We start from the raw sequence: 25665 nt of genomic DNA, 5'->3' as shown, positions 1-25665 counted from the left end.
GTAACACACCTCATCAGCCAGGCTAGCTTGAACCCAGTGAAAAGGGGAGCAGGGGACCCACGTCTGGGCATACCCTGCCAACTTATCCTTGAGGGATATTTGGACATTGGATATTTAAACATTAGATATTTTGACATGAGAATCTCTCTCTTCTTCTAGAAATGTAGTGTTGCCCATCCAGAAGTCCAGGAAGATATTTATTCCTTTGCTGTTTTCTCTGGCAGAGCCATCAGGCGTGGTGGTAGCCGTTTTGTTGGAGGAATGAAGCTGAACCACATAACCCTGCAGTGGTAGCATCTCCACAGAGAGTTGATCCTTTTCCACAGCCTTCCTTTTAGACTTTAGAGCCTGTTGCTTCACATCAACAGGCTAATGTAAGGAATGGGTATGAGAATTATCAAGAGTTCAGAAAGAGTTCTCCATCTGACCTTTCTCATATGCAATGTGGTTAAGAAGGGAAATAAGGACCAGAATATGTCTCATGTAGTCCAAGAAGAGGGCAACATGATAGGACACTGGCAGAGGATGTTGTATCTGCTGCTTGGGATAAAGGCCTTACTACTGCCTCTACTTAAAATAATTATTCAGACCCTAAGGACCTGAACAATTATAGACCCAACTCTCTAATACCAGCACTCAAAACAACACTGTAAAAACTGTTAAACAGTTAGCTGACTATATTTGTTGAAGATAAGGGAAATATTCCCCACCCTCAATCTGATCTTTCTGTTGGATCTGGCACATAAGTGATGCTGCTTGAAGTCACTGATTTTATTAGAATTAATCTTCATCAGAGGAAAAAAAGTGGTGATGATTCTGATTGACTAATCATGAGCATTTGATACAGTGTCCCACAAAATACTTCCTACAAGACTAAAAGAGGCCCGGAATATCATTCCTGTTGAATAGAGTTCAAGAAATATTTTAAGCTCTTTCAAATCTATGAATATTCAATTCAAAAGTGCTTTATTCGAGTAGTTACTCATAAAAGCAGACAAACAAACACATAATAAAATACAATTAAATTTCTAAGTCAGAATGACTTTAAGCACAATACACATAAAAAGAGATTTAAAATAACATTACATCCAGTTAATTTCCATCAAGGTGCAAAGTTCATATTGTAAAACATATTAAAAAACAATCCAATTACATAGTTAAAAATCAATGTAAAATTTTTTCGTCAGGTAGACACCAGGCATGGGAACAGAGAATAGATAAACTAGCAGTCTCTGTTCAACTAGGCAGAGAGTAGTCACCCTACTAGCAATCTCTGCCTTGTTACCCACGCCCACCCCAAGTACTTTGCGGTCGCTATGGTAATCCAGCTTAAGGAGGTAGTTTTAACAATACGTAAAGCAACCATGCTGCTTTTAGTACCCAAATTTCTGCACATGGGGGCCAGCCACACACGTCTAGGAACAGAATATACATGACAAATAAACAAGAAATGACCCAACGTCTCATTGCCTTCCCCACAAACTGGACAAGTTGCTGGACCTCCATTTCTCCATTTGGATGTTAAATTACCAAGAGGTAGAGAGCCAGCCCTCATTTGAAAAAACAGTTTCCTGTCCATGGGTCTAGTTATAATGTCCCAGTACATTTCAAACATTGGAAACAGTTTAGCTTCAAGGAAGGCAGTCGTCATAGTCCCATTATTGTTGTTAAGGAGACTCTTGTTTTCAACCTGTTCCCAATAAAGGTTTTTTATGAACAGCTTCGATGGAAAGGATGACCCGGTTGGATCAGACCATAATTCACTTAACCCTAGTTCACATAATGCAGTTCTCAATGATCTAAACCATTTAATTTGATGAAATCGATCTGCTTTGATCACATCAGCAAATCCTTCTGCATATTGTGACAACTCGGGGGTGGTCCAAATTCTACGCCAATATAATATCGGTCGAAGTTTACACATAGCCGAGATTTCCTTCCTGCCAAGATCATATCTGAGTGGCAAGAGGGGACTGCTCTGTGGGGTACCAGTTAATTTTCGGAGGAAGCTATTCTCTGACCTCTGTAGCTCCTGGAGGTTTTCTTGCCCCCACAGCTCTGCCCCATATAGTGCAGACCCTATTGCTTTAGACTCATATATGATTAGTGGCGGTTTAATTGGCTTAGTTAAAGATTTCATATGCTCCTTAATAATGGTACCAGCCAATTGTTTGTGTCTTAAAACTGCCAGATTCAAGTGGTGGTTCCATCTGTTATCATTTGAGATTTGTATCCCTAAATAGGTAAAAGAATTCACAACTTCAAGGCGGCGCCCACTCATGGTTATTTTGGATTTAAAATTCCTACAAGGATTAAAAACCATGAGTTTTGTTTTTGCTGCGTTTACCTCCAAGCCGTGATCACAGCAAAATTTGTCAAAGATTACCAATGCCTTTTGCAGACCACTTGGGGATTTTGATAAAATTAAGGTGTCGTCTGCAAACATTAAAATAGGAACTTTTGCACCAGCAAGTGAGGGAGCATCTACGGGCTCAGCTTGCATAAGGGGGACAATTCCATTTATATAAAGAGTAAACAATGTTGGTGCCATTGAACAACCCTGCCGTACCCCACGCTCGACAGGGAAGTCAATGGTGTCGTTACCATAGCCACCCCATTGGATCTTAGCATAAGTGCCCTCATGAAGTCTCATGATCAAAGTTAAAATAGTCATCGGGACCCCCAGGGCTGCCAACACCTCCCACAACTTTGCCTATGAATATGGAAATTAGATGTGGAGTTCACCAGGGGTCAGTGCTTAACCCAACTTTATTTAACATTTATCTGGAATCCTTGGCACATGTTGTGTAGCCGTGGGATTTAAACATTGCATTTTATGCTAATGATAGACTATTAGTGCTTGCATTTCATCACCTTTATGATTCTATAGCAGCTAATTTCCAGGGCTGCCTCTCTGAACTAGCCAATTGGATGCATATAATCTGCCACAAAATAAAAGTAGATAAGTCAGAGATTCTAGCCTTTTGTTTTCACACTCCCTTGGATGTAAAAGATCTTTGATTGGTGATCCTAAGAAATCCACCATCTTGGCAGAGGTGGTGAAAAATCCATGTATATAAATGGATAAGAATTTATCTTTTAAGACAAAGATATGGACTTTAACAGGAACTTGCTTTGCTTTACTGAAAGCACTCAAGAAGACAATCAAGTTATTGCCTGTCGATCTATGTCAATATTTTTAATCAGTGCCCTCATTACAGCGAAATTGTAATAAGATAATGTGTTGAATTTAGGGGCTTTGGATGATCTGCTTAGCAAATTCTAACTGTGCAGAATGCAGCTGCTTGGCTTATGTTGAACATTCCTTAAAGGCACTCCATTTAGAAAGCCTTAGTGATTACCCTTGAACTTTCAAAAAGGTCCTATCTATTTTAAGAACAGAGTGAAAGTCTACACTCCTCTTTGTGCCCTTAGATCTGTTAACCAGCACTTATTATATATTCCTGGGGTCCATAAAGTTAGATTAGATGGAAGGTCCTTTGACGCATGGGTCCCTAGGCTCTATAATGCTCTGTGTAAGCATCTGTGGGACACAAAACTGAAATCAGCCTTCAAAAAAGGCATTAAGACTTGTCTCTTTAGAGAACCTTAGAGGAATAGTGGTTACCTGAAGAGCTCAGCAGCGGAAAGCTCCCCTCGAGAGCAGCTGTATGCGATTTATACATTTTATTTCATTAATTTATTAATATTCCCCCAGTATTCATCACCATCTTTTTCTGGTTGGTGGGTGTGGTCTCCATCATCTCCAGATGTTCTTCCCACAAGAATCACTCTAGTTGTTGCCTGTGTTGCCTTTCACAAACTTTACAAAAGGCTTCAAAGCACCTTAATCTTCAGTACTCCACTTCTTTTATTAATTTTGAGACTATCCAAGCAAAGCCACTGGCTCTTCCCATTGTTCCAGTAGTCCATAGATTACTTGAACCCAGGATGTAAACCCACAAAAAACCATCTACTGTCCAGGCAGTGAAAAGTCGATGAAAAAGAAATTCAGAATTGCATATCCCCGGCTTCTGAATTAGTACCAGATTATTCCTTGGTAGTAGTTGCAACAAATATAAAGTTGTATTTAATTCAGAGGGTTCAACATCTCTCAATCCTCCTGAAGGAAGAACTGCAGAGGGGATGCCTTTGGTAAGTTTTGACAAACATCTGAAACCATTGCTAAACCATTGCCCTTGCTAAGCAAATATGGCTATACTCTTTTGGATTCTGTGGGTCAAATTATGCAACATATCCCAAGAAAGAACAGGGAAGACTTCCTGGAGTAACGGAAGGTATGTTGATATGAAAAAATATCATTTGTGTTGCAAGGAACCCTGTAAATCTAGCTATTGTGGATTATTGTCATTTAATGTGTCTAAGCCATAGAGTGAAATCTTCATTCCTGTTGGCTTCCCAAAAGGTTCATGCTTAGACTTTGAAGTCTGAGGCTTTGCAGACCCAGAAGTCAAAAATTCCCATGAATACAGCTTTGTTCCTTCAGAAAAGACAAGAATAACTTACATAAAACTTTCTGGAAAAGACAACAGAAGACAAAGACTTCTTCTACAATAGTTAGTGGTCAACAGCTGCCCGCTGCCTCAGGTCTGGCTCAAATAAAGCAATGGCTCCATCAATCTGCCACCACAAACGAGCACCTTGATGGGAGGTAGTATATTTAACTGTCTTGTGGCATGGCAGCACATTAGTAAAGACAAATAGGCATTGCATGTTGTCTTAAATGGGATCAAAATTAGGTTTTCAATATTTCTGCCTGAGATTTTATTAAGGGGCTAAAATCCTGTAATGCTGGACCAGCTAATTTTGGAGACCACAACACTCTTTGAAAAAGAAGCAGTAGGTTCAGTCACCTTCTTATCGAGAACAAAAGTCGCAAACATGACTTCCAACCCATTTTGGATTAGAAAAGTGCCAACAAACGGGTGTAGAAGGAAAAGTTCAATATGCCTAACCTTGGTCAGATTTTTCCACATCCTCAGTGTGGGATAGTTGAATATGCAATCTAAATTTGTAAGAAACTTCTTTTTATGAAACCATGTGCAATTTCCAGATTTTTCGTGAGATTCCAACTTAGCAAAAATCACTACAATACAAAGTCATTCCTTTTGGACTGAAATCAGCTCTAAACTTTGTGACAGTAATACCAGTTTTGCTCCGCAGGAAAGGAGTGTTTACTTTTTCCGTAACTGAATGACTGACAGTGCAAGGCTTCCTCATGTGCTAATATTCTCCAGTATTTATAGCTGAAGGTAGGCATTCTTTACAAGTTGAGTCTTCATGTGAATGTCAAATATTCAACCAACTCTAACAGACCTGCAAACCCTGCACTTGGGAGCAAGCCTAGATGTGGACCTTTATATTCATCAGAAATGGCTGCAACTCTGAGCAGCTCAATATCCTTTGGTTCAGCAAGAGTCATCTCTTCTGAGTTCAATGGCTGCATGCATGTCTCTTGTCTGAGATACAAGCTTGCACATGAGAACTCTACAGGCACGCTTAAAGGTCAGGGAATTGAGAAAACAAGATACAGCTATTGTGTCATGCCTTTTGGCTTTAATGTGGTGGTGCAGAAAGAAAAATCCTCTGGCTGGGGTGCTTCCCATTATCATGAGCTCCTATGTGAGACTGTATTTGGACGTATGGGATGCTCATAGGTATACCCTTACTGACCAAAATGTGCAGTGTTAAGATAGCACATCAATATGAAAGTGGCTGAGATTGGTTCATATTTGAAAGTACAGACATTATTTTTCTCAGTGATCAAGCCAGGTTTTCTTTTTCAGACAAACATGTCAGCTATGTATTGCCTGTGCTAGCAAGGGACTATGGAGTGCAGAGTTCTCTCCCTGGAGGATCAGAAGATTTATTGGCTTTCTTTGGCTGATTGCAATGCACCTCCCAGGTCTTCCAATGCAAAATCATACAAGCAAAGTTGTCATATAAGGAAACAGCACAAGTGAATTCTAACATACGAGGTCATACTGGAGCATCCAAAATTAGATTAATCTTCTACAGACGAAAATAAAAACAATGCTCAAATTAGACCACTGGCCTTCAAAACCCGTAGAACCCGATTCACAAAGGAAAACTTAGATCTGAAGTCTAAGTTTAGACCCAAATTCGAACTTGACTAGTAACAAAGTTAGACTTTTGGACTGAGTTTAGACCAAAAGATTAACAAAGACCAAAAGTCTAACTTTACTACATGCTTGTGGTTTTGATGAGTCGTTCATAATATAATTCCGCTAAGAATGAATCTTTCTTTACTCCGAAAGTTGTTTTGGGTTTCCTGTTTGAATTACTACAATCTTTCCCACAGTGCACTACTCTGGGGTAGTTGGAAGATGGTAGCACCCTTTTGTCCTTCAAGGCTGCTGCTGCCCCAAGGTTTGGTGGGTTTGGAGAAATGAGCAGTCCCCTTCCACTGCAATACACCAAACTGGGTTATGAAACCAGCCCTCCTTCCACTGGGCTGATGAGAAACTGGCTACAGAGAGAGCAGGAAACAGAAGGATTCTATTTTTAATGTCTCTCTTTAAACTAAAGTATGAAAGAGCAGGCCTCATCAGGCTTTCGGGTTAATGAAGTCCCTGAACCCTCCCCAGTTGCCCTAGAATGTGATTTTGCCAAAAATGTCTTGAAGTACATTGAAGGACCAGGAACACTTGAGGTTGAGAGAAAGAAGAAGAAACTGGCATTCTTTACATATCCCGCACCGTGTAAACATTCCCTGACAGAGAGCTCTAGAGTGACGAGGTTAACAGATGACAGAATGCATCAGCATCAACATTCCTGTCAACGTTTCCGGTCGATGTCAAGATCATGAGGTAGTCATCGAAGGCTTTGGTCATGAAGGGTCTCCAGTCAAATTTGCATCAACATCAACACCTCAGTGGACACCACCACAGGTTATGTAAATCTTTGGCATTGATGCATTCCAAGATTTATCATTTCCCTTTGAGGTTGTGAGATCACAGACAGATGCAACATGTTCAACAGAAAGACCAGAAGCTCCAGTGCCAATGGAAATCGTCAAAGTATAAATCAATGCCTGAACGGCCTATGAGCTCCTTAAGAAAACAATCCCCTGGAAACAGACAATGCCAGCCAGTAAGCTTTTAATTTGCCACCCCAATAGCTGATATCTCAAACCTGGAAGAATGGGATTAAAATAGACAAGTGGGTGCTAAATATGATGAGTCATGGATTCTCTCTACATTGTAAACCAAACCATCACAAATTAAAACCAACATTGCCTCACCGAATTCCCCTTTTGAAGAAGAAAATATCGGTCCTATTGAAAAACCATTCAATCAAGCGAGTACCATCTCAACAAAAAGAGCATGGAATGTAGTTCAGGCACTTCCTAATTTGAAAGAAATGTCTGAATTTGGAGTACAGGCTGCTCCTAGATCTGGTTTTCACCAACAAGTTCATCAGATAATGTCCATTAGATTGATTACCATTTATAGAAAAAGGGCTGGATTTGTATGATAGATCTTTAGGATGCTTCCTTCCACATACCCATAGCAGTGGTACCCAAGGCTTGGTGTTAGAAGCTCTAATTTCTATTGCACAGTATTAACATTTGGCCTCAAGTTGACACTATGTACGCGCTCCAAATATATGGCTGTAGTAGTTGTTCACTGAGGAATATCTTACCTGGATGAATATGGCTACTCAAAGATTAAATCCAGTCAACTGAGAAGTACATCCATGTTACTAAACAGATACCATTTCTAAACCTATCATCAAAATCCACTTTGTTCAGTTTTATATAGCACATACCTGAGACCCAAAAGCATTACACAAATACCATACTATGTCCCACGCCTTTTATATTTAGAAACAGGGAGATTAAGTGATTTGCCCAGAATCACGGGGCATTGAGTCGAGGCTGGCATTTAAATTTTGTTCTCCAGTGATAATGTCAGCAGTTCTGACATCTTGGCCACTTTTGGAACCGTACCATCCTGTATGCCCATTGTCCCAAACACAAGCCTGCACATGAGACTCCTGCAGCAGTGTGTAACTAGGAGATCAATGGTCACAAAGACAGGACAGGTGGGAGGTCAAGCATTGACTGACTCTCCCAGCGAGGCATTCCCTTCTAATGGTGGGGCACAAGGCTTAATCTGCTCCAAGGCATTCTCTTCCAGAAGGAAACCCTGTCACAAACAATTGACACAAATGAATGTCTCATGGGGTGCACAACGGATCTGGGACATCTAACAGTGCAAGGTCATTGCAAAACCAAGGAGTGCTCTTACCACATCAACTATCTGGTGATGAGGACAACCTGTCTGGCTCCCAAGGTCTCCTTCCTGTCTTTGGCGATGAAAAAATACTAATTCAGACATACAACACGAGAAGCATAAACTGTCTAATAAAATAGGGAGGCACTGGGTTGAGTCTATTCTTGCTGAAAGGGCAAAGGAGTTAGCTGTGGGCTACAGCCAGAGATCTTATTTATTTATTTATTAAGCGATTTGTATTGCGCGTACTCAACCCGAAGGTGTCAAGGCGCCTATCCAAAAAAGATCAGCAAATTACAACAGCACTGCTACAGGTAGGCACGTACAAAGAGGTGAGTCTTTAGGGCAGATCTAAAGGCTTGGAGAGTGGGGAGAGACCTTACCTCAAGAGGGAGAGCATTCCACCATTTAGGGGCCAGATTGGAAAAGGCCTTGCCACCCCATCTGGTCTTCCGAACACGGGGAACGGAAAGGAGGAGTCTATTAGAGGAACGGAGGTTCCTACCGGGATTATGGCGGGACAGGATACATCCAATCCCAGTGGGGCTGGATTTAGCTAGGGCCTTATAAACCATGCACATGGACTTGAAGAGAATGCGGTCCGCAACGGGGAGCCAGTGCAGCTGCTTCCGAGCAACGGTGGCAGAGGCACGTTGGGGTAGATCGAGAACAAATCTGGCCGCTGCGTTCGGAACCACCTGCAAGCGCTGCAGCTGGCACTTGTTAAGTCCAGCATACAGCGCATTGCAATAGTCCAGACGCGAGCCCAGCAGGGCAACAGCCAGTTGCTTTCTTGCCTGTAAGGACAGGTAGTGCCTAATTTTCCTAAGGATGTGGATGATCCCCCAACAGGTCGATACAGTCCTGTTGACCTGTTGGCACATGCTAAGGATAGGATCGATCATGACCCCCAAATTTTTAGCTGAGGATGTAGGCTCCGGGCAGGCACCCAAGGAGTCCGGCCACCATTCGGCGGACCAAATATCCTCCCTCCCTCCAAACACCATCACCTCAGTCTTCTCCCCGTTCAGTTTTAATGAATTGTGAATCATCCATTGGCCGACTGCCTCCATACAAGATCTAAAGTTGGCGGCAGTCGACATAACTGATTGGGAGAGAGAGACGAGGATCTGGGTGTCGTCCGCATAGGAGACTACCTCCATCCCATAAGATCTAATAAGTCTGGCAAGGGGGGTCACATAGATATTGAAAAGGGTAGGACTAAGCGCTGACCCTTGAGGGACCCCACAATGCACAGACAAGGATGGAGATAGAAACTGACCCAGCATCACCCTTTGCTCTCTATGATCGAGAAAAGAGGAAAGGAGTCTCAGGGCCGCCCCCCGCACTCCAATATCCCTCAGTCGAGATGTTAAGACTGAGGGAGAAAGGGTATCGAAAGCAGCCGTGAGATCTAAGAGGATCAGGAGGGAGGTCTGTCCCCAATCAACCCGCGTGTGGATGTTATCAAGCACTATGGTGAGGGCAGACTCGGTGCTGTGTTCCCTCCTAAATCCATGCTGGGAAAGATCCAGGCATCCGGAGTTCTCCACAAATGCAGCAAGATGTTTATTTAGATGGGCTTCTAACATCTTTGCGGGAGCCGGGAGCAGAGAAATGGGGCGAAAGTTTTTTAATACCCCAGGGTCAGGAGAAGACTTCTGGTAGTATACATCCCGGATACTCTATGGCAGATGTCTAGATGTCTAGGCAGACTTCCTCAGTTGCTTCAATGAGGGAAACCCACATTATGGATAATGAAGTTGTGCAAAGTTTCCTCAAAGAGTGGGGAACTCCATCTTTAGATCTTTTCACAATGGCTCAAAGCATAAGATGCTGAGACGATAAGTCCAGAGATCTACTAATAGATCAGTGGATAATGCCTTTTTGATCAGTTGGTCAGGAACAATACTGTACATCCTTCCTGTGACTGAGGTATTGAAACATCACAACACTCAGACAAGGTTATTGTAATAGCATCAGAGTGGCTAAGAAATTGTGGTACTCACATATATAGTCACAAGTCATAATTGCCTAGATTCAGACATCCAAGCTGACACAAATGTTGATCAAGCCATTTTTAGAAATCTGTTCAGCTAGTCACATTTAATTCTCAAACAGACTTAGTACCTGAGTACATTTTAACTCTAGGAGCTGTAGTATTTAATTACCTTTTAGCTTGACGCTCTATTATGGTATATGACTATAAATTAATATCCTAAAATACAGGAGAAATGATTACTTACTTGTAGTCCTGGTTCTTCGCCATTGGAATCTTCACTGCAGTATTAACGACCTGCCCACTTCCCCAGCTGGATTATCGTGTGCATTTGAAACAGCAACTACTACTTCATCAGCATCTTCTTTCTCTACATGTACTGCATGCAAGAACTAACTCTGGGACCCAACTGCGAGTGCAATGCATCATGGGGACTGGAAGTTCCTGGAGCTTTCAAGAGGTAGAAGTCTATTTCCATGTCTTCCCAGTGTTAACCTATCAGGCTACAGTTACGCTTCAGTGTGTGCTGCAATGCAGTTTTGAAATAGTCTTTATTGGTCCAAAATTTCTACTTTTTAGAAAAAAAATTGGCCTTGGACAGGTTTCTCGAGGATGCTGCTCATCTTATAGACATATGGATAACAGCATTCTAGGTGTATAATTCTATAGACAGATAGTTAAGATGAAGGGTTCCGGGTTCATGCATGTAGCAGGCAATTATTCTAATGTTGATAACTATCAATGAAGATATTATGATACTGAATATATGCTTGCTTTGGAAAAGTGTTACGGGATACCGCAAGTGGGTAGAGATATTCAATGCTTTTGATTTCAATGGAAGTTCCTCTGAAGAAATTGTCATGAACCCCATATCCTGAGGGAGCACACCTGGGTAAATCTCTACAACAAAATATGTTCATTCAGATAAGAAGTTCTAGGAGCCAGGCAACCCTGACAAGAGTAGCTCTCATCTGCAGAGGGTGTTTTGTGCATGGACACGGAACCCCATCCTCGCCTCTAGTGAGAGTACAAACACAGTTTTCACAATTTACAACAGCACTAAAAAGGGGATATGTGTTTCCTTTCCAATAAATCCCTCCAGAGATTCCCCCAACATAGGTCTTCCATTCAGTGAACAGCACTTGAATTCACCGGCAGGAGGTGCCGGTTTGTTATAGAAAGGAGTGATGTATTATCCCCAGAGCAGGAAATTGGGTGTGAGTGCTGTTCGCTGTAATTTCTGGTTCCCAAGTAGGACATCAGTCTAGGTCCATTACTGGACTCCAGGGTTTTGAATCTTTACCTGTGCAGGAAAAGGATGATATCCCTGGTACAAATATTTTTGTTATGAAAGTGGAAGACTGAATGGTGTCCCACAACTTTCAGGATGCATACATCCACATACAGATCCTGAAGCCGTACAACAGATACCTAAACCTCATAAGAGGATCCACTCATGACCAGTTCTTGTTCTCAGAGTCTTCACCAAGGTTATGGTGATTGCACATCAGCATTCAATTTTCCAGTAACCTGGATGGTTGGCTGCTCATAGTGGGCATGCTGCAGTTGATGTCAAACCATTTAAAGGCAAATGTATCTGTGCTTTTCAACTTGGTCTGATCCATCAACCTGCCCAATTTGCACGTACTGTCTTTTCAGCACTGCCTGTTCATAGGGACAGTACTGGTCATAATACCTCTCTGTATTTTTTCCCTGGAGGATAAGTGGAGTTCGGGATATGATTGCAATGTCTTGGAAGGACCTCAAGTTCCAGCCCATATTGTTCTTCATCTGCCTGGCCCGCTAGCTTACTGCTTCCTACTGGTCACCCATGCATATTGGCACAGGAGAGCTTTCCAGTGGTGATTCTATATGCAGCTGTTCCGACATGAGTCACTCTGACGAATACCAAAATGGTCCCCATAGACAGTGTGTCAATTCATGTATAGTGGTTGATGGATGAGAACCTGCCCATCACCTGCAGTTGCCATGGTAGTGATGATTGCTTCCATATTAGGGTGGGGTGCACACTTGGAGATTAAAGGCTGCCCACCATTCACATCGGTTTGTTCAGATCTCCCTAGAGACCATACAAATGCAATATTTGATTTAAACAAGCAGGGATGTGTGGGTTCCTGTCTTCCCTGCATGGAAGCTTTGTGTCTCTGCATCTGAGAGAAGGTAGATACAACTGGCTGGTTGCCAACTATAGGGCAGGCTCTCTGAAAATAAGAGGTGACAGCCTGAATCTGTGTCATCTTGCCGTCCATAAGTGACATACACATCAGGACATGGTTCAGGACATCTTATCCCTCCACATTATCCACAGTTCTATGCCCTCCAATTAGCATTGGAGGAAGTCTTGGGGAATATGTTTTGTTTGACGATGATGTTTCCACTTCATTATGTATTTCTCCGCAAACCATTGAGTCCTTGAATATCGAGGATGCTGCTGCAGGACTAGTTTAAAGGTATTCTGATTACTTTGGGCTGACCAAATAGGATGTGGTTCGCAGACCTTCTGAAACTCTTCTTGCATCCCCATCACTAGCTGCATTTCAGAGTGAGCCTCTTCTCTCAGGCAGAATGGCAGGTCACCAACATGTGGCGCCTCCACCTCCAAATATGAAGATGATCAGTTCAACTGATACTGCAGATGGTTGATTGTATTAATTTTGCTTGTCACACCTCCATAAAGTTAGCTAATGCTAGACAATGGACAGTTGTGAATTCTATGAAGGCCCTCATTTCTGAGGTTCTATGTTTTTTTTTATGTGGCCCAGCAAGGTGGGGTGGTTGGCACAGTTAAAGGATATGTTACAGTTGTATTGTCATTCATTTCTTTACCCCACCATCCTTCTCTGTTGAAATCCTGATTGTTGGAAGATTATGGAAAAAACTATCTTAAAACATTCACTATGCACTGTGCCCCAAGAGGACCTTAATTTTGTTCTGACATTTCTGATAAAGACTCCATTTGAGCGCTTACACATCCGAAATTTACAGCTTATGACTCTGAAAACTGGATGGCTGACACATCAACGCCTGTTACTTGTAGTCACTGGAACAAGATGGTTTTCAGTACTTAAAGTGGATACTGAATTTTGGGCCGTCTATCACACGTTCCACATTTTTCATTCACGTCATCCCACAAAAGAGGAGAAGAGGTTACACCTGCTGGACTTTGTAGGGTGGTCAGTTTTTAAAATGGACAGGATGAAGCCCAGGGCTACAAGATGATACACAGAGACCGCACCAACAAGCACGGATGAGGCAACTCCATCATCCACAAGGACAGCCTCCAATGCACAACCACCGAAGATGACATCACACCAATCATGGAACACCTTAACTTCCAAATCCGTATTGACCCACAAACAACCATCAGAGAAACTTTCTACTACAGACCCTCAGACCCCCGCCCTGGCTTCTGCAGTGCCATCTCTGAATTAATCTTCCCTGTAGCAATCAAATCCAAGCACAAGATATTCCTTGGGGACCTCAACTTCCATCTCGACAACCCAACAGACACCAATTCTACCAACCTCCTGGAGAGCATAAGAAATATCGGCCTCATGCAGCTGGTGACTAACACCGCACACATCGCAGGATACATACTTGACCCCCATCTTCACAGCCAGCTACAGAGTCAAGTTCAGCCATGTCTCCGAGCTAAAGTGGACCGACTACAGCATAGTCCACTTCACCATCACAGGTGCCCCCGGCTCCTCCACCATGCCTCCCGACCACCCCCACCACAGATGGAACAAAGTCACAGAGATCCTGTAGACTAACGCTCTCAGCATCATCAGGGCCATCATCATTAGCGACCTAGAGCTGGACATCCTGAACTTTTCCAGCTGGATCTCCAACTGCGCAGACACAGTTGCCCCCACAAAACCAGTCACCACCAGCAGATCCAGCAGACATGTCAGCTGGTTCACCCCTGAACTCTGTGGGTCCAAACAGTTAATGCAAGCAATTAGAACAAGTATTGGTATAGCCAATAGGTCTCACCTTTGGGGTTTTGTAACTGTTTAGGCAGAGCTATTGGCTTTATCAATGTCTTTAAGCTATGTTGTAGATCAGCGTGGGTGCTGTGCGACATGTTGAAAAGTTACAATAAAAACACATTTTAAGCACTCTGTATCTGTTGTGCTGGGTTATGCATGTAGTGTTTCCTGTCCCGTGCATGGCAAAGTGTGGTGTTCTGCTGTGTGGTCCATTCTATCCATTGGGGAGAGTTCTGCATGTAGTGCTTCCCGTCCCGTGCATGGCAAGGTATAGTGCTCTGCTACGCGGTGCACTCGATCTACTGTGGTAAGTTATGCATGCATTGCTTCCTGTCCCGTGCATGGCAAGGAATGGTGCTCTGCTGTGCGGTGTTCAGACGCATCGAAGAAGCGGTCCTTGTGCCCACAGATGTACGTTACGGCCCCTGTGCAGACTGTGTACCCTCTATGCTCGGCAGTGACTGCTGGGCGTGCACAGGGAATGCATGAAGCACTCTGTACTCAGTGTGCACAATGCGTATCACTGGGCAGGCTCAGAAATGGAGTGAGCTTAAAAGCAGCAGCACTGACCTGATATAGGGCGCGACGAGGAGGAGCAGGAGAAAAAGAGCGAGCAGCAAAGCCCAGCAGGCTTCCATCGATCAAAGCCCGGGCACAGACTGCACAGGGCAGAGGAGGTGACAGAGGGTGAAGCGGAGCGGGGCATCACAGGGCTTGTAGTGCAGTCCACACAATGCGACAGGCACTTATGAGATGTGCCTTGTCCACGAGTCCTGGGAGGTGCTGTAAAGGCGTCATATGAGAGTGGGAGGCAGACACAGAGAGGGAGGCAGCACAGGAGTAATAGAGAGTGAGAAGGCCAACCAGGGAGTGAGATAAAACTGCGGGAGTCAGCACTAGTGATGGAGAAATGAAAACATCTCAATTTCGAGTGGAGAGAGAACAAGCACGCGAGTGGTGTGCGCACCACAGTGAGATATCTGTTTTGACTTATCTTGCCCGCGTCTGGGTAGGATAATTCAAAACAGATGGTGCCTGTGTGGGTAATCGCAAGCAATAGGTCGTGGGCAGAGCAAAGGTGGGACATGCATTTGCCTTTGCCCAATTGCGTGCTGTCTTTCTCAGAAAGACACAAGCAAAGGCCAATAGGCTGTTAGCTCAAAAAAAAAACACGCACGCGCATTTGAAAAATTGTGATGAGCTCCAAGAAGTTGTTTTCCTATTGCAGTGCATGCGCCCTGCTATAGGCTTGACCTAAAAATTATGTAGCTCCACCAGGAACCTCACTGACCTTGCCACCTTCAGAGCAACCCTCAGCATATACTGCTATCACCTCAAAGAAACCAAGACCGATGCCCTATCAATCCGAATCGAAGAAAGCACCAACCACACCAAGGAACTCTTCAGCATCCTAAGAGAGTTCTAATTACCTTAAGCCACCGAGTACAGGATCTTCTCATCCCAAGTTCTCTGCAGTACCCTTGCGGACCACTTCCCCAACGAAATAATCAACATCTACTGCAACTTCAAAGCCACAACCCACAGACATCGACCACTTCCTGACACCAACTGGCACCTCAGACCTCCACCTACTCAATGCATGGAAGTAACTTGTGCAAATGAATGCCTCAGCCATCATGACCTCCACTCACTCCAGTGCTCCCGCAGACCCCTGCCCCCACCATCCCTTTCAACCTGCAGCGCAAAGAAATCAGCAGCACAGTCACGGACATCCTCAATGCATCCATCTCCTAATGCAAGTCCCCAATGCACTGAGGTCAACCCCCTCCTGAAGAAGCCCTCCGCCGACACCGCCCCATCTTGCTGCTCCCTTATTCTGCCAAGGTTTTCAAGAAGCCTATCAACTGCCAGCTCACCCAATTCATGGAAGGAAACAACCTCCCAATCCAGGTTCCGCACCAACCACAGCACTAACACTGCCCTCATCACTACAACCGATGACCGTAGAACCCTGTTCAGCCGAGGAGAAACAGCTTCCCTGATCCTTATCGACCTATCAGTGGCTTTTAACACTGTCTCCCACCACATCCTCATCAGAAGACTCCACCACATCAGAGTCCAGGGAAACACCCTCAAATGTATTGCATCCTTTCTAACCGGACACACTCAGAGAATCCGCCTATAGCCCTATATCCCCGAACCCAAGAGTATCATCTGTGGTGTCCTCCAGGGCTCCTCCCTCAGCCCCACCCAAAAAATATGCATGACCACGCTGGCCAACGTTGTACACACCTTCAAACTCAACAGCATCTCCCACGCGGAGGACACTCAAATCATTTTCTCACTCACTAAACACACGGCCACCACCAGAACCAACTTCAGTAAAGCCATGACAAATGTTGCAGACTAGATAAAGGCAACTGACTAAAGCTGAGCTCGGGCAAGATGGGGGTGCTTATCTTGGGGAGAAACACCTCACAATGAGATGACACCAAACTCGGACCCACACCAACCTCATCCAACCTACCCTGCAATCTCTGGATCATCCTGAATGGCAAGCTCTCAATGCAGCACCAGGTCAACTCAGTATCCTTCTCCTGCTTCCACACCCAACAAATGCTCCCTAATATCTTCAGATGGATCCCCATCAACACCAGGAAAACAGTAATGCAAGGACTCATCCCCAGCCAGTCGACTACGGAAATACAGCTACACTAGGATTTAAACACAGCTCCTCAAATGACTCCAAACCATACAGAACACAGCAGCCAAACTCATCCTCAACCCTCCCAAATTGACAAGCATCACCCCAACCTCAGAGGGCTCCACTGGCTCCCTGTCCAGAAGAAATGCCTGTTCAAAATATTAACCCATTCCTTCAAATCCCACTACAACCAAGAACTTACATATTTCAACCACATACTGACCTTCTACCAAACCTCCAGACAACTGCCCTCCTACCTTGCCACTGAGTTTTTGGAATGACCCCCCCCCCATACCTCTGAACTGCACATTCACTATCACACTTCAGAAACAGACTTAAGACCTGGCTCTTCGACTAGGACCGGCAACATCTCAATACCTTGATTAACACCCCCCCCCCCGGGTGATTAGCAGCGCTTCACAAATATTGTTTGATTTGAATTTATTTGAAGATCAGACCTTTGTTGGTTATGTGGGCAACAAGAAGAGCAAGGCTTTCTAAAAGAAGAGTCTATCATTATGGATTGAGCTCTATATTGCTATAAAATAATCCACCAGAACGAATTCAGGATCATTTCAACAGAGCAAAGACTTCTACCCTAGCGTTGACCACAGGAGTGCCCATAGCAGATATACGTGCAAGGTGACCAGATCTCACATGCACATTCACAAAGCATTATTGCTTGGATCAGATAGTGAGAAAGGATGGGCATTTTGCTTGTTCAATACATCAGGATTTCCTGGCCTTACTACTCTTTCAGACCTACCGCCTAGGAGGGGGTGCTGCTAAAGTATCTATTGAGCAGGTGAGCAATCTGTGGGTAGAAGTATCCACATGAAAAAAAGTAACTTCCCTACGGTACCGATCTTCCAGGTGGATAATCTACCTGTAGATTTCTTACCATTGCACCTACCTCCACAATCTGAAGCATTCTCATAGGCATCTGTTGAATACAAATGTCCTAATTTATTATTTTTGCATTGCATATTCACATTTGAGTCATGCTGACCATGTCTTGTCATTGTCTCTTTCAAGAGTGATCAATCACAGTAATTTTCCTTTGTATTTTATTATTGAGTAGTAGAAATATTGGCTACAGTCTTGGTAAACTACTGTCTGTAGACTCCCGGAAAGACTCTCCCTTTTCATTCTGCATACTACAAAGTGCCTACATTGCTATATAAACATAATGTAAAGAAACAAAACAGAACAAAGCAGAAAGAGAAAGTAAGGGCATAAAGGATACCCAGAGTAAAAATATTTTACAAAAAACTAGAGATCAACAATATTCATGAATGCATTAGAGGAAGTCATTCCTTTCTACATTCAGCACTTTCCATGAATACTTACTCCATAGTGGGATGTAGTGCCGTGAGCAGGCTGGTCTGCATTGTCCTGTTATATGTACATGAGAAGTTGAACCTCAGGCTACTACTTATTATAATCCCACTTGCATCATCAGGGGGAATATAGAGGACATTTGAATAAGTCACTGTCTTGTCATATATCTAAAACAGAAAACAGAGACATTAAAAATTATTGTTTCAAAAAATATAAGGCAAACTTATACATATGTTCTTATGGTCTTTTCTTAGCACAATTAAACACCCATCATTGTGTAAAAATATAATTTTAATTATGAAAACAAATTATTAAAAACTTTTAATAAAATACGAAGCAGCTGTCAAAAGAAGATGGGACAAAAGGAAAAGAAATGGGTGGGCAGATTTAGCAAGCAACCTTTAGGATTATTAAAATAGATGACATATATAACCATGACAAATAAACTCACTAATCTAATTCTCGAAAAGACCAACTTCTGAAAAGGCCTTTTACCACTACCCCAAGTCTGAAAGATAGGATATATTTATATGTATATATATATATATATATATATATATATATATATATATATATATATATATATATATATATATATATATCCACATAAAAGTTTGTCTGTTGAAAGAGGACACCTCCCAGGTGAGTTGAAATAAGCTTGTTTATTCAGCGAAAGCAGTCAAATGAGAACAGGCATCGCGGCAAAAGGTTGAAATCCCACCCAACGCGTTTCGTGCTCAGGATAGCACTTCATCATGGGGTGCTGGGATACTGCTGATTGAAAACCGGCAAGGTCCGCTTGCTGCATTTACACCAAGTGTCTCCACCCCAGTGGGTGTGGCCACCGCCTGTGGCCTGATGGTAAATGAAGTACGAGCTATTTTCCTCCAGTGAGTTGCCAGATTTCATTTCAGCATAATATACATTAAAATCCCCAGTGGGTATGCTCGCTGCATACCGGACTCAGTGCTGCTGCTTGGTTCGCTGAAAAGCACTCACCCGACCCGGGCGCTGAGATGCCATGTGGCACCTCAACAGGACTGCGTCAAGCGTAGCGGGGTCACTCTCGCGACTCAGGCAGAGCCGCTATTTATCCACATCAAAGTTTGCCTGTTGAAAGAGGACACCTCCCAGGTGAGTTGAAATAAGCTTGTTTATTCAGCGAAAGCAGTCAAATGAGAACAGGCATCGCGGCAAAAGGTTGAAATCCCACCCAACGCGTTTCGTGCTCAGGATAGCACTTCATCATGGGGTGCTGGGATACTGCTGATTGAAAACCGGCAAGGTCCACTTGCTGCATTTACACCAAGTGTCTCCACCCCAGTGGGTGTGGCCACCGCCTGTGGCCTGATGGTAAATGAAGTACGAGCTATTTTCCTCCAGTGAGTTGCCAGATTTCATTTCAGCATAATATACATTAAAATCCCCAGTGGGTATGCTCGCTGCATACCGGACTCAGTGCTGCTGCTTGGTTCGCTGAAAAGCACTCACCCGACCCGGGCGCTGAGATGCCATGTGGCACCTCAACAGGACTGCGTCAAGCGTAGCGGGGTCACTCTCGCGACTCAGGCAGAGCCGCTATTTATCCACATCAAAGTTTGCCTGTTGAAAGAGGACACCTCCCAGGTGAGTTGAAATAAGCTTGTTTATTCAGCGAAAGCAGTCAAATGAGAACAGGCATCGCGGCAAAAGGTTGAAATCCCACCCAACGCGTTTCGTGCTCAGGATAGCACTTCATCATGGGGTGCTGGGATACTGCTGATTGAAAACCGGCAAGGTCCGCTTGCTGCATTTACACCAAGTGTCTCCACCCCAGTGGGTGTGGCCACCGCCTGTGGCCTGATGGTAAATGAAGTACGAGCTATTTTCCTCCAGTGAGTTGCCAGATTTCATTTCAGCATAATATACATTAAAATCCCCAGTGGGTATGCTCGCTGCATACCGGACTCAGTGCTGCTGCTTGGTTCGCTGAAAAGCACTCACCCGACCCGGGCGCTGAGATGCCATGTGGCACCTCAACAGGACTGCGTCAAGCGTAGCGGGGTCACTCTCGCGACTCAGGCAGAGCCGCTATTTATCCACATCAAAGTTTGCCTGTTGAAAGAGGACACCTCCCAGGTGAGTTGAAATAAACTTGTTTATCCCCATGATGAAGTGCTATCCTGAGCACGAAACGCGTTGGGTGGGATTTCAACCTTTTGCCGCGATGCCTGTTCTCATTTGACTGCTTTCGCTGAATAAACAAGCTTATTTCAACTCACCTGGGAGGTGTCCTCTTTCAACAGGCAAACTCTGATGTGGATATATATATATATATACTTGGTTTAATCTGCACAGGCTATTAGGTTGCTTTGTGACTCTATATGCACTATGTATTTATTTCTTGAATTTTTGTGGATCATATACTCTTGACTTTGGGAAATGTCCTGCATCACGATATTCATGCAGTATGTGCCACAGTTTGTTGTCCATGTTTATTTATGCACTATTTGCCAAACCGTCTATTTTCTAAGGCTGGTCGTGCTTTTAGTACACTTTAAAAATGTCTTACCTGTCAGGACGTATCATGTGATCAAGCTCCTTCGTGGAGCGAAACGCGTCATGGGGGACACTTGTCTATCTAACTACATGCCAAAATAAAGACAGCACTGCTTGCACACTTAATTGCGTGTGGGAGTCCGTAATTCTGTTGTAGAAGCTCTGAAGAAGTCCATTCCTGAGTGGTTTAGCCGAGTATTGGGCGGTCAGGAAGTTTTTGCATTATCGTTCATCAGTGCTGGCTGTTTCCGGTTTTCACGGATCCTCCCGTTTCTTAAGGCACATCGTCAGTACAGCCGCCTGCGTTTCGGTGCACTGGTACTTCAACTCTGTTGAGTTTGGTGTCTTGCTGTGCCCCCTGCCATATTTAACCCCTTCGGCACTCATGACGAGCTCAGCTCGTCATGAGCGTAACCTGCCCTACGCTGATGACGAGCTGAGCTCGTCATGTAACGCGGGTTTTTGCGAATCGCAGAGCGCAGCGGGAAAACCGCTAGCGCGCATGCGGTTAAAGAGAGTCACCATCATCTGTGCTGCTGCCCAACGGCGAGAGGTTGTGGAGTCTGGACGGTCGGCTGACCGGTGAGAGCCCCAGCGTCAAAACTGGTAAGGCATTCTGCAGTGGTGGTGGAAAATAAGTGGGAGTCGGCGGGTTACGGGATTATTCCCTCATATTATTTATGGACTGTGCTGAGCAGTAGCACGGCAAATACACACGCCGTAAATACAACATTCAGGCATAATGTTTTCCAGTGATGCGCACCGAGACAGAGAGTCAGCGGTGGAAGCCCTGTTTGATAATCTTCCAACAATCACTGAAGAGGCACGCAATTTTAAAACAACCAATGAAAATAGTGATGTTAAGTCGTTGCTAAAGACACTGGAAAAGTTGTTAAGAACTGAACTCTCAAAATGGTGGGAGAAAAAAACACTTGAAAAACACAGAGACGCCAACCATGTACCAAGAGGTCTTCGGGTGTTAATTGCTCCCACCTTTGAGAACCCCAACCCTTTAATGTTACAGGAGTGGGCGGAAAACAATCTACAAGCCTCAATGAATATGATTCATATTCTCATTAAATATGCTGAGATAGATCGGAATGTGTTGTTATCTGAAATAGAACGTGTTAATGGTCCATTGAATGCCACAGGGGAAAGTGAGTTCATTATGAAACGCAAAAAAGAGATTGAGGCACAAAGTAAAAAATATGAGGATGTCATTAAAGAGCGGAAAATCTACAAATTTGCACATGATCAAAATGATTACGCGACCGACAGGATATTCACTTTTGCCCGTAAGTACGACAACTATAAACATCAAGCTTTAACTGGGGACAAAACGCTAAGCAACCACACCAACAGTGCTACTGCAATATCCATAGCCAAAGGTGACACAGATTTGTCATCATTGACATCCAACAGTGACTCAGAAGAGGGTAGACCAGGACCTTCATTTTTTAACCCCATAGGGTTGACGAGCTTTTCCCTGGCAGATGAGCTAAATTTTGTGAGCGAGGACCGGCGGTACTCCTTGCGCCCTCGCAAACCTCAGCACATGCAAGGAAATCTGCCAACAATTGAAGGCACAAAAGGAGGATCGGGCACATGCAAGGCTACATCGAGAGGCAATGCAAGGAGGACTTGGAGAAAATAACAAACGTCACGGAAAATACTGTTATCAACTTGACTGACATAGTGCTCTCAAAGGCAGAGGAACAACTCCTTTCATTCCGCCCCATAAATCGATTTTCATATAACCAGGCACGCATCGATGTGTTTAGGTTTATCCGGAAGATTAAACTTATAAAATATTTTCAGCTGAACACATTTCAAAAGAAAACTCCAATTGGAACAACTGATGCGAGTAAGCCAGATGATGCAATACAAGTTAGGGACATTCTTAACTTACAAACTCTTTATGATCTAGCATTTGAAAATGATTTAGAAGATGCTCCTGCTGTCAGCCAAGTTGTAAATGTGAAATTGTCAGCCCCAAGTCCTTTTCGCCCAGGTTCCACCTTCTTGCTTCTAATGCCAAAGGACGCTGTAGATGTCTTCAGCGACAGAGTTATAACTGAGCTTAAAAATCGAAATCGATCCGTGATGTCACAAACACGTAAAAATGACTTCAGAAACAACCAATATCATCTTTTAATTAAACTCCAGAGTAACTCGGATATGATTATTCAAAATTTGGATAAAGGTGGAAATACAGTCTTATAGTCAAGGGTCGACTACTTGGCTAAGTCAGAGAGACATTTATCCGATCCGTCCTGTTACAGAAAATCATCTAAAGTTGAAATGTGTAAATCTGAGGACCGAACTCACGAAAGAATCCATCAGTGGCAGAGGAACGGACTGATAATAAAAGAGGAGATGAAGTTTCTAAATGTCGAATATCCAATCACTTCGGTCCTCTATTTTTTATCAAAAGTCCACAAGAAGATCACTCCGACACCTGGGCGGCTGATCATCTCAGCTCAGGGCAGCATGAATGAAAAACTTTCAAAATGTGTAGATTTTTTCTTGCAGCCTCATGTGACTAGTTTGCCATCTTATCTTAAGGATACTACAGATTTTTTAAACAAAATCAGCAGTGTGACATGGTTCTCTGATTATTTACTAGTTGTGATTGATATTGAATCCCTTTACACAAGTATCAACCACTGTCAAGGAATCAATGCTACCAGATACTTTTTAGGAAACCGCGATCTAAGCCTTAGAGATCATAACAATATGCTATTGGAGATTATTGAGATATGCCTCAATACTAACTTTTCCAATTCCAGAATGAGATCTTCCAGCAGGTGCATGGAGTGGCGATGGGTTCATGCTTCTCCCCAGCTATTCATGTTTACATGATGGCTGGTGGGAGGAGCATGTGCTCAGAACCACTCACCACCGTTGGTGGAACCATGTAATACACTACTGGCATTATATCAATGATGTTTGCCTTGTCTGGAAGGGGTCAAGGGAAGAAGCTCTAGCATTCATTAATGACATCAATGTGAATGATTCAAACTTGAAATTCACTGCATCCCTTGATGCTTTTTCTGTTGAATTATTTGATGTTTAATATATGTCGAAGCAGGCTCCCTTCAGGCCAGGCTAAATCTGAAATCCACAGCAGGGAATTTGATTCTCCATGCCCATAGTTCACATCCGAGGCACTTAATAAATAGCATTTCATATGGAGAATGTATCTGTATTCGGCCTATCTGTAGTTGTGACACAGTTTCCGACAAATGTCAGTTGGACGCATACCATAGATTTCTCAGCAGAGGCTATAGTAAGAAGATACTTGATAAAGCCCTGATTAAAGCAAATGGCAGGCAAAGGGATGAGGTACTTCAGCCTAGTTCTAGACAGAACAATAGTGAAGCTATTGCTAGCAATAAGGAGTGTCCAATTCGACTAAAAACAACTTTTTGCACTCAGGAGCAGTCTATTCGCAGAATTATTTACTCTGAATGGCCCATCATTAAATCTGAAAACATCTTGGGTCCTATTATGCAGAGTCAGCCAGCTATTACCTTCAGAAGGGCACCTTCTATGCGGATGCCCTGGATAAATCCATGCCGGAGGTGTTATCTAAAAAATCTTGGTTAATGAAAACAGGCTTTTTTAAGTGCTCCTCGTGCCGTGCTTGCACCTTTGCTAAGAACAACACTCACTATAAAACAGCATTCAGTGAGAAAGAAATTGCTATTCAGGAAAATTTAACATGCCGTTCCGAATATGTAATATATAGGCTGAAGTTCACATGCAATTTAGAATATATTGGCAGCAGCAAGCTTCCCGTTCATAAGCACATCCTCCAACATGCAAGGGCCATTGTTAATTCTGATCACAACTATCCAGTGAGCAGACATTTTAAGTCCGTGCATGAAAACAAACTTAAGGACTTGGAATATACAGTTTTAGGCTCTGTTCCAAATCCCGGACGGGGTGGAAATCGAGAAAAGCTTTTAAGACAAAAAGAAACTCAATTCATTTTAGCGCTCGATACCAGAGTCCCAAATGGCCTTAATATGAATGAGGACCTCCAGAATTTTCTGTAGTACCTTTTTTTACAACCATGTGATAGCTCAGGTCTGACTTCGAGGTTACTTGCTTTGTGTTTGACGCCTTATTTATATTTCGTGCATTCGCCACTGATTTGTTCTTCACCGTTCTGTATCTGTCATATTTTTTAGAGAACGTGAAGATCTGACCTGATTCATAATCTGTACGGTCTCTATGAAATTTGTATGCTTTCCTTTCCTTTATTTTGTCTTCTTCCTTCTTCAATCTAGTCAACATATCTTTCCTTAATTTGGCCATTTCCTCTGTTTGCTTGAGCTGCGCCAATTCATCATTAATCTCATCGATCTCTTTCAAAAGCTGCGCTCTGTCTATGTCTGAGTATTTGATGAGAATTAGTACGAGTCTTCTTGATGAGTTCAGGTTACTCTCCGCCCATTCCCTCATTAACTCTGGATTGGGGTAGTCACACCTTGGAGCTTTCAGTATTCGTAGGCCTCTCTGAATTCTGCCTACATCTTTATACTTTTGAAGTGATTTCGATTCCCACCATTTACTTTGTTCATTTTTCATCTTTATTTCAAGTTTTTAAAAAATTTCTTTTAGGGAGTCTGTATCTTTATTTCTACTGGCGTCTGATTGTTTGACACCTATCATACTTGGGGGGCTGTAAGAGAACATGTCCATTGCAGCAGCCTCCCTGTCTCTAACCATGTCGGCTGAGTTTGTGCAATATTTGTATGTTGCTGTGTAGCAGTTCCAAAAACTATCAAGGCAATCCCGCATTTCTGTGTGCTGCCGCTGAAT

The 25665-nt window shown here is 43.4% G+C and overlaps 1 protein-coding gene across 1 annotated transcript in view; it reads right to left on the bottom strand.

The window, feature by feature from the left end:
* LOC144827873 (uncharacterized) overlaps window positions 1-25665 on the bottom strand; it is a 448943-nt gene that overhangs the window by 43811 nt on the left and 379467 nt on the right. The window contains exon 9 of the mRNA XM_078686037.1: window positions 18307-18464. Within this exon, the coding sequence (XP_078542163.1) occupies window positions 18307-18464 (158 nt within the window). The remainder of the gene's footprint in view (window positions 1-18306; window positions 18465-25665) is intronic.

The sequence above is a fragment of the Lissotriton helveticus genome, chromosome 4_1 (assembly GCF_964261635.1).
Source record: "Lissotriton helveticus chromosome 4_1, aLisHel1.1, whole genome shotgun sequence".
In the NCBI taxonomy this organism is placed as follows: Eukaryota; Metazoa; Chordata; class Amphibia; order Caudata; family Salamandridae; genus Lissotriton; species Lissotriton helveticus.
This window is presented reverse-complemented; position numbering and strand designations above follow the sequence as displayed.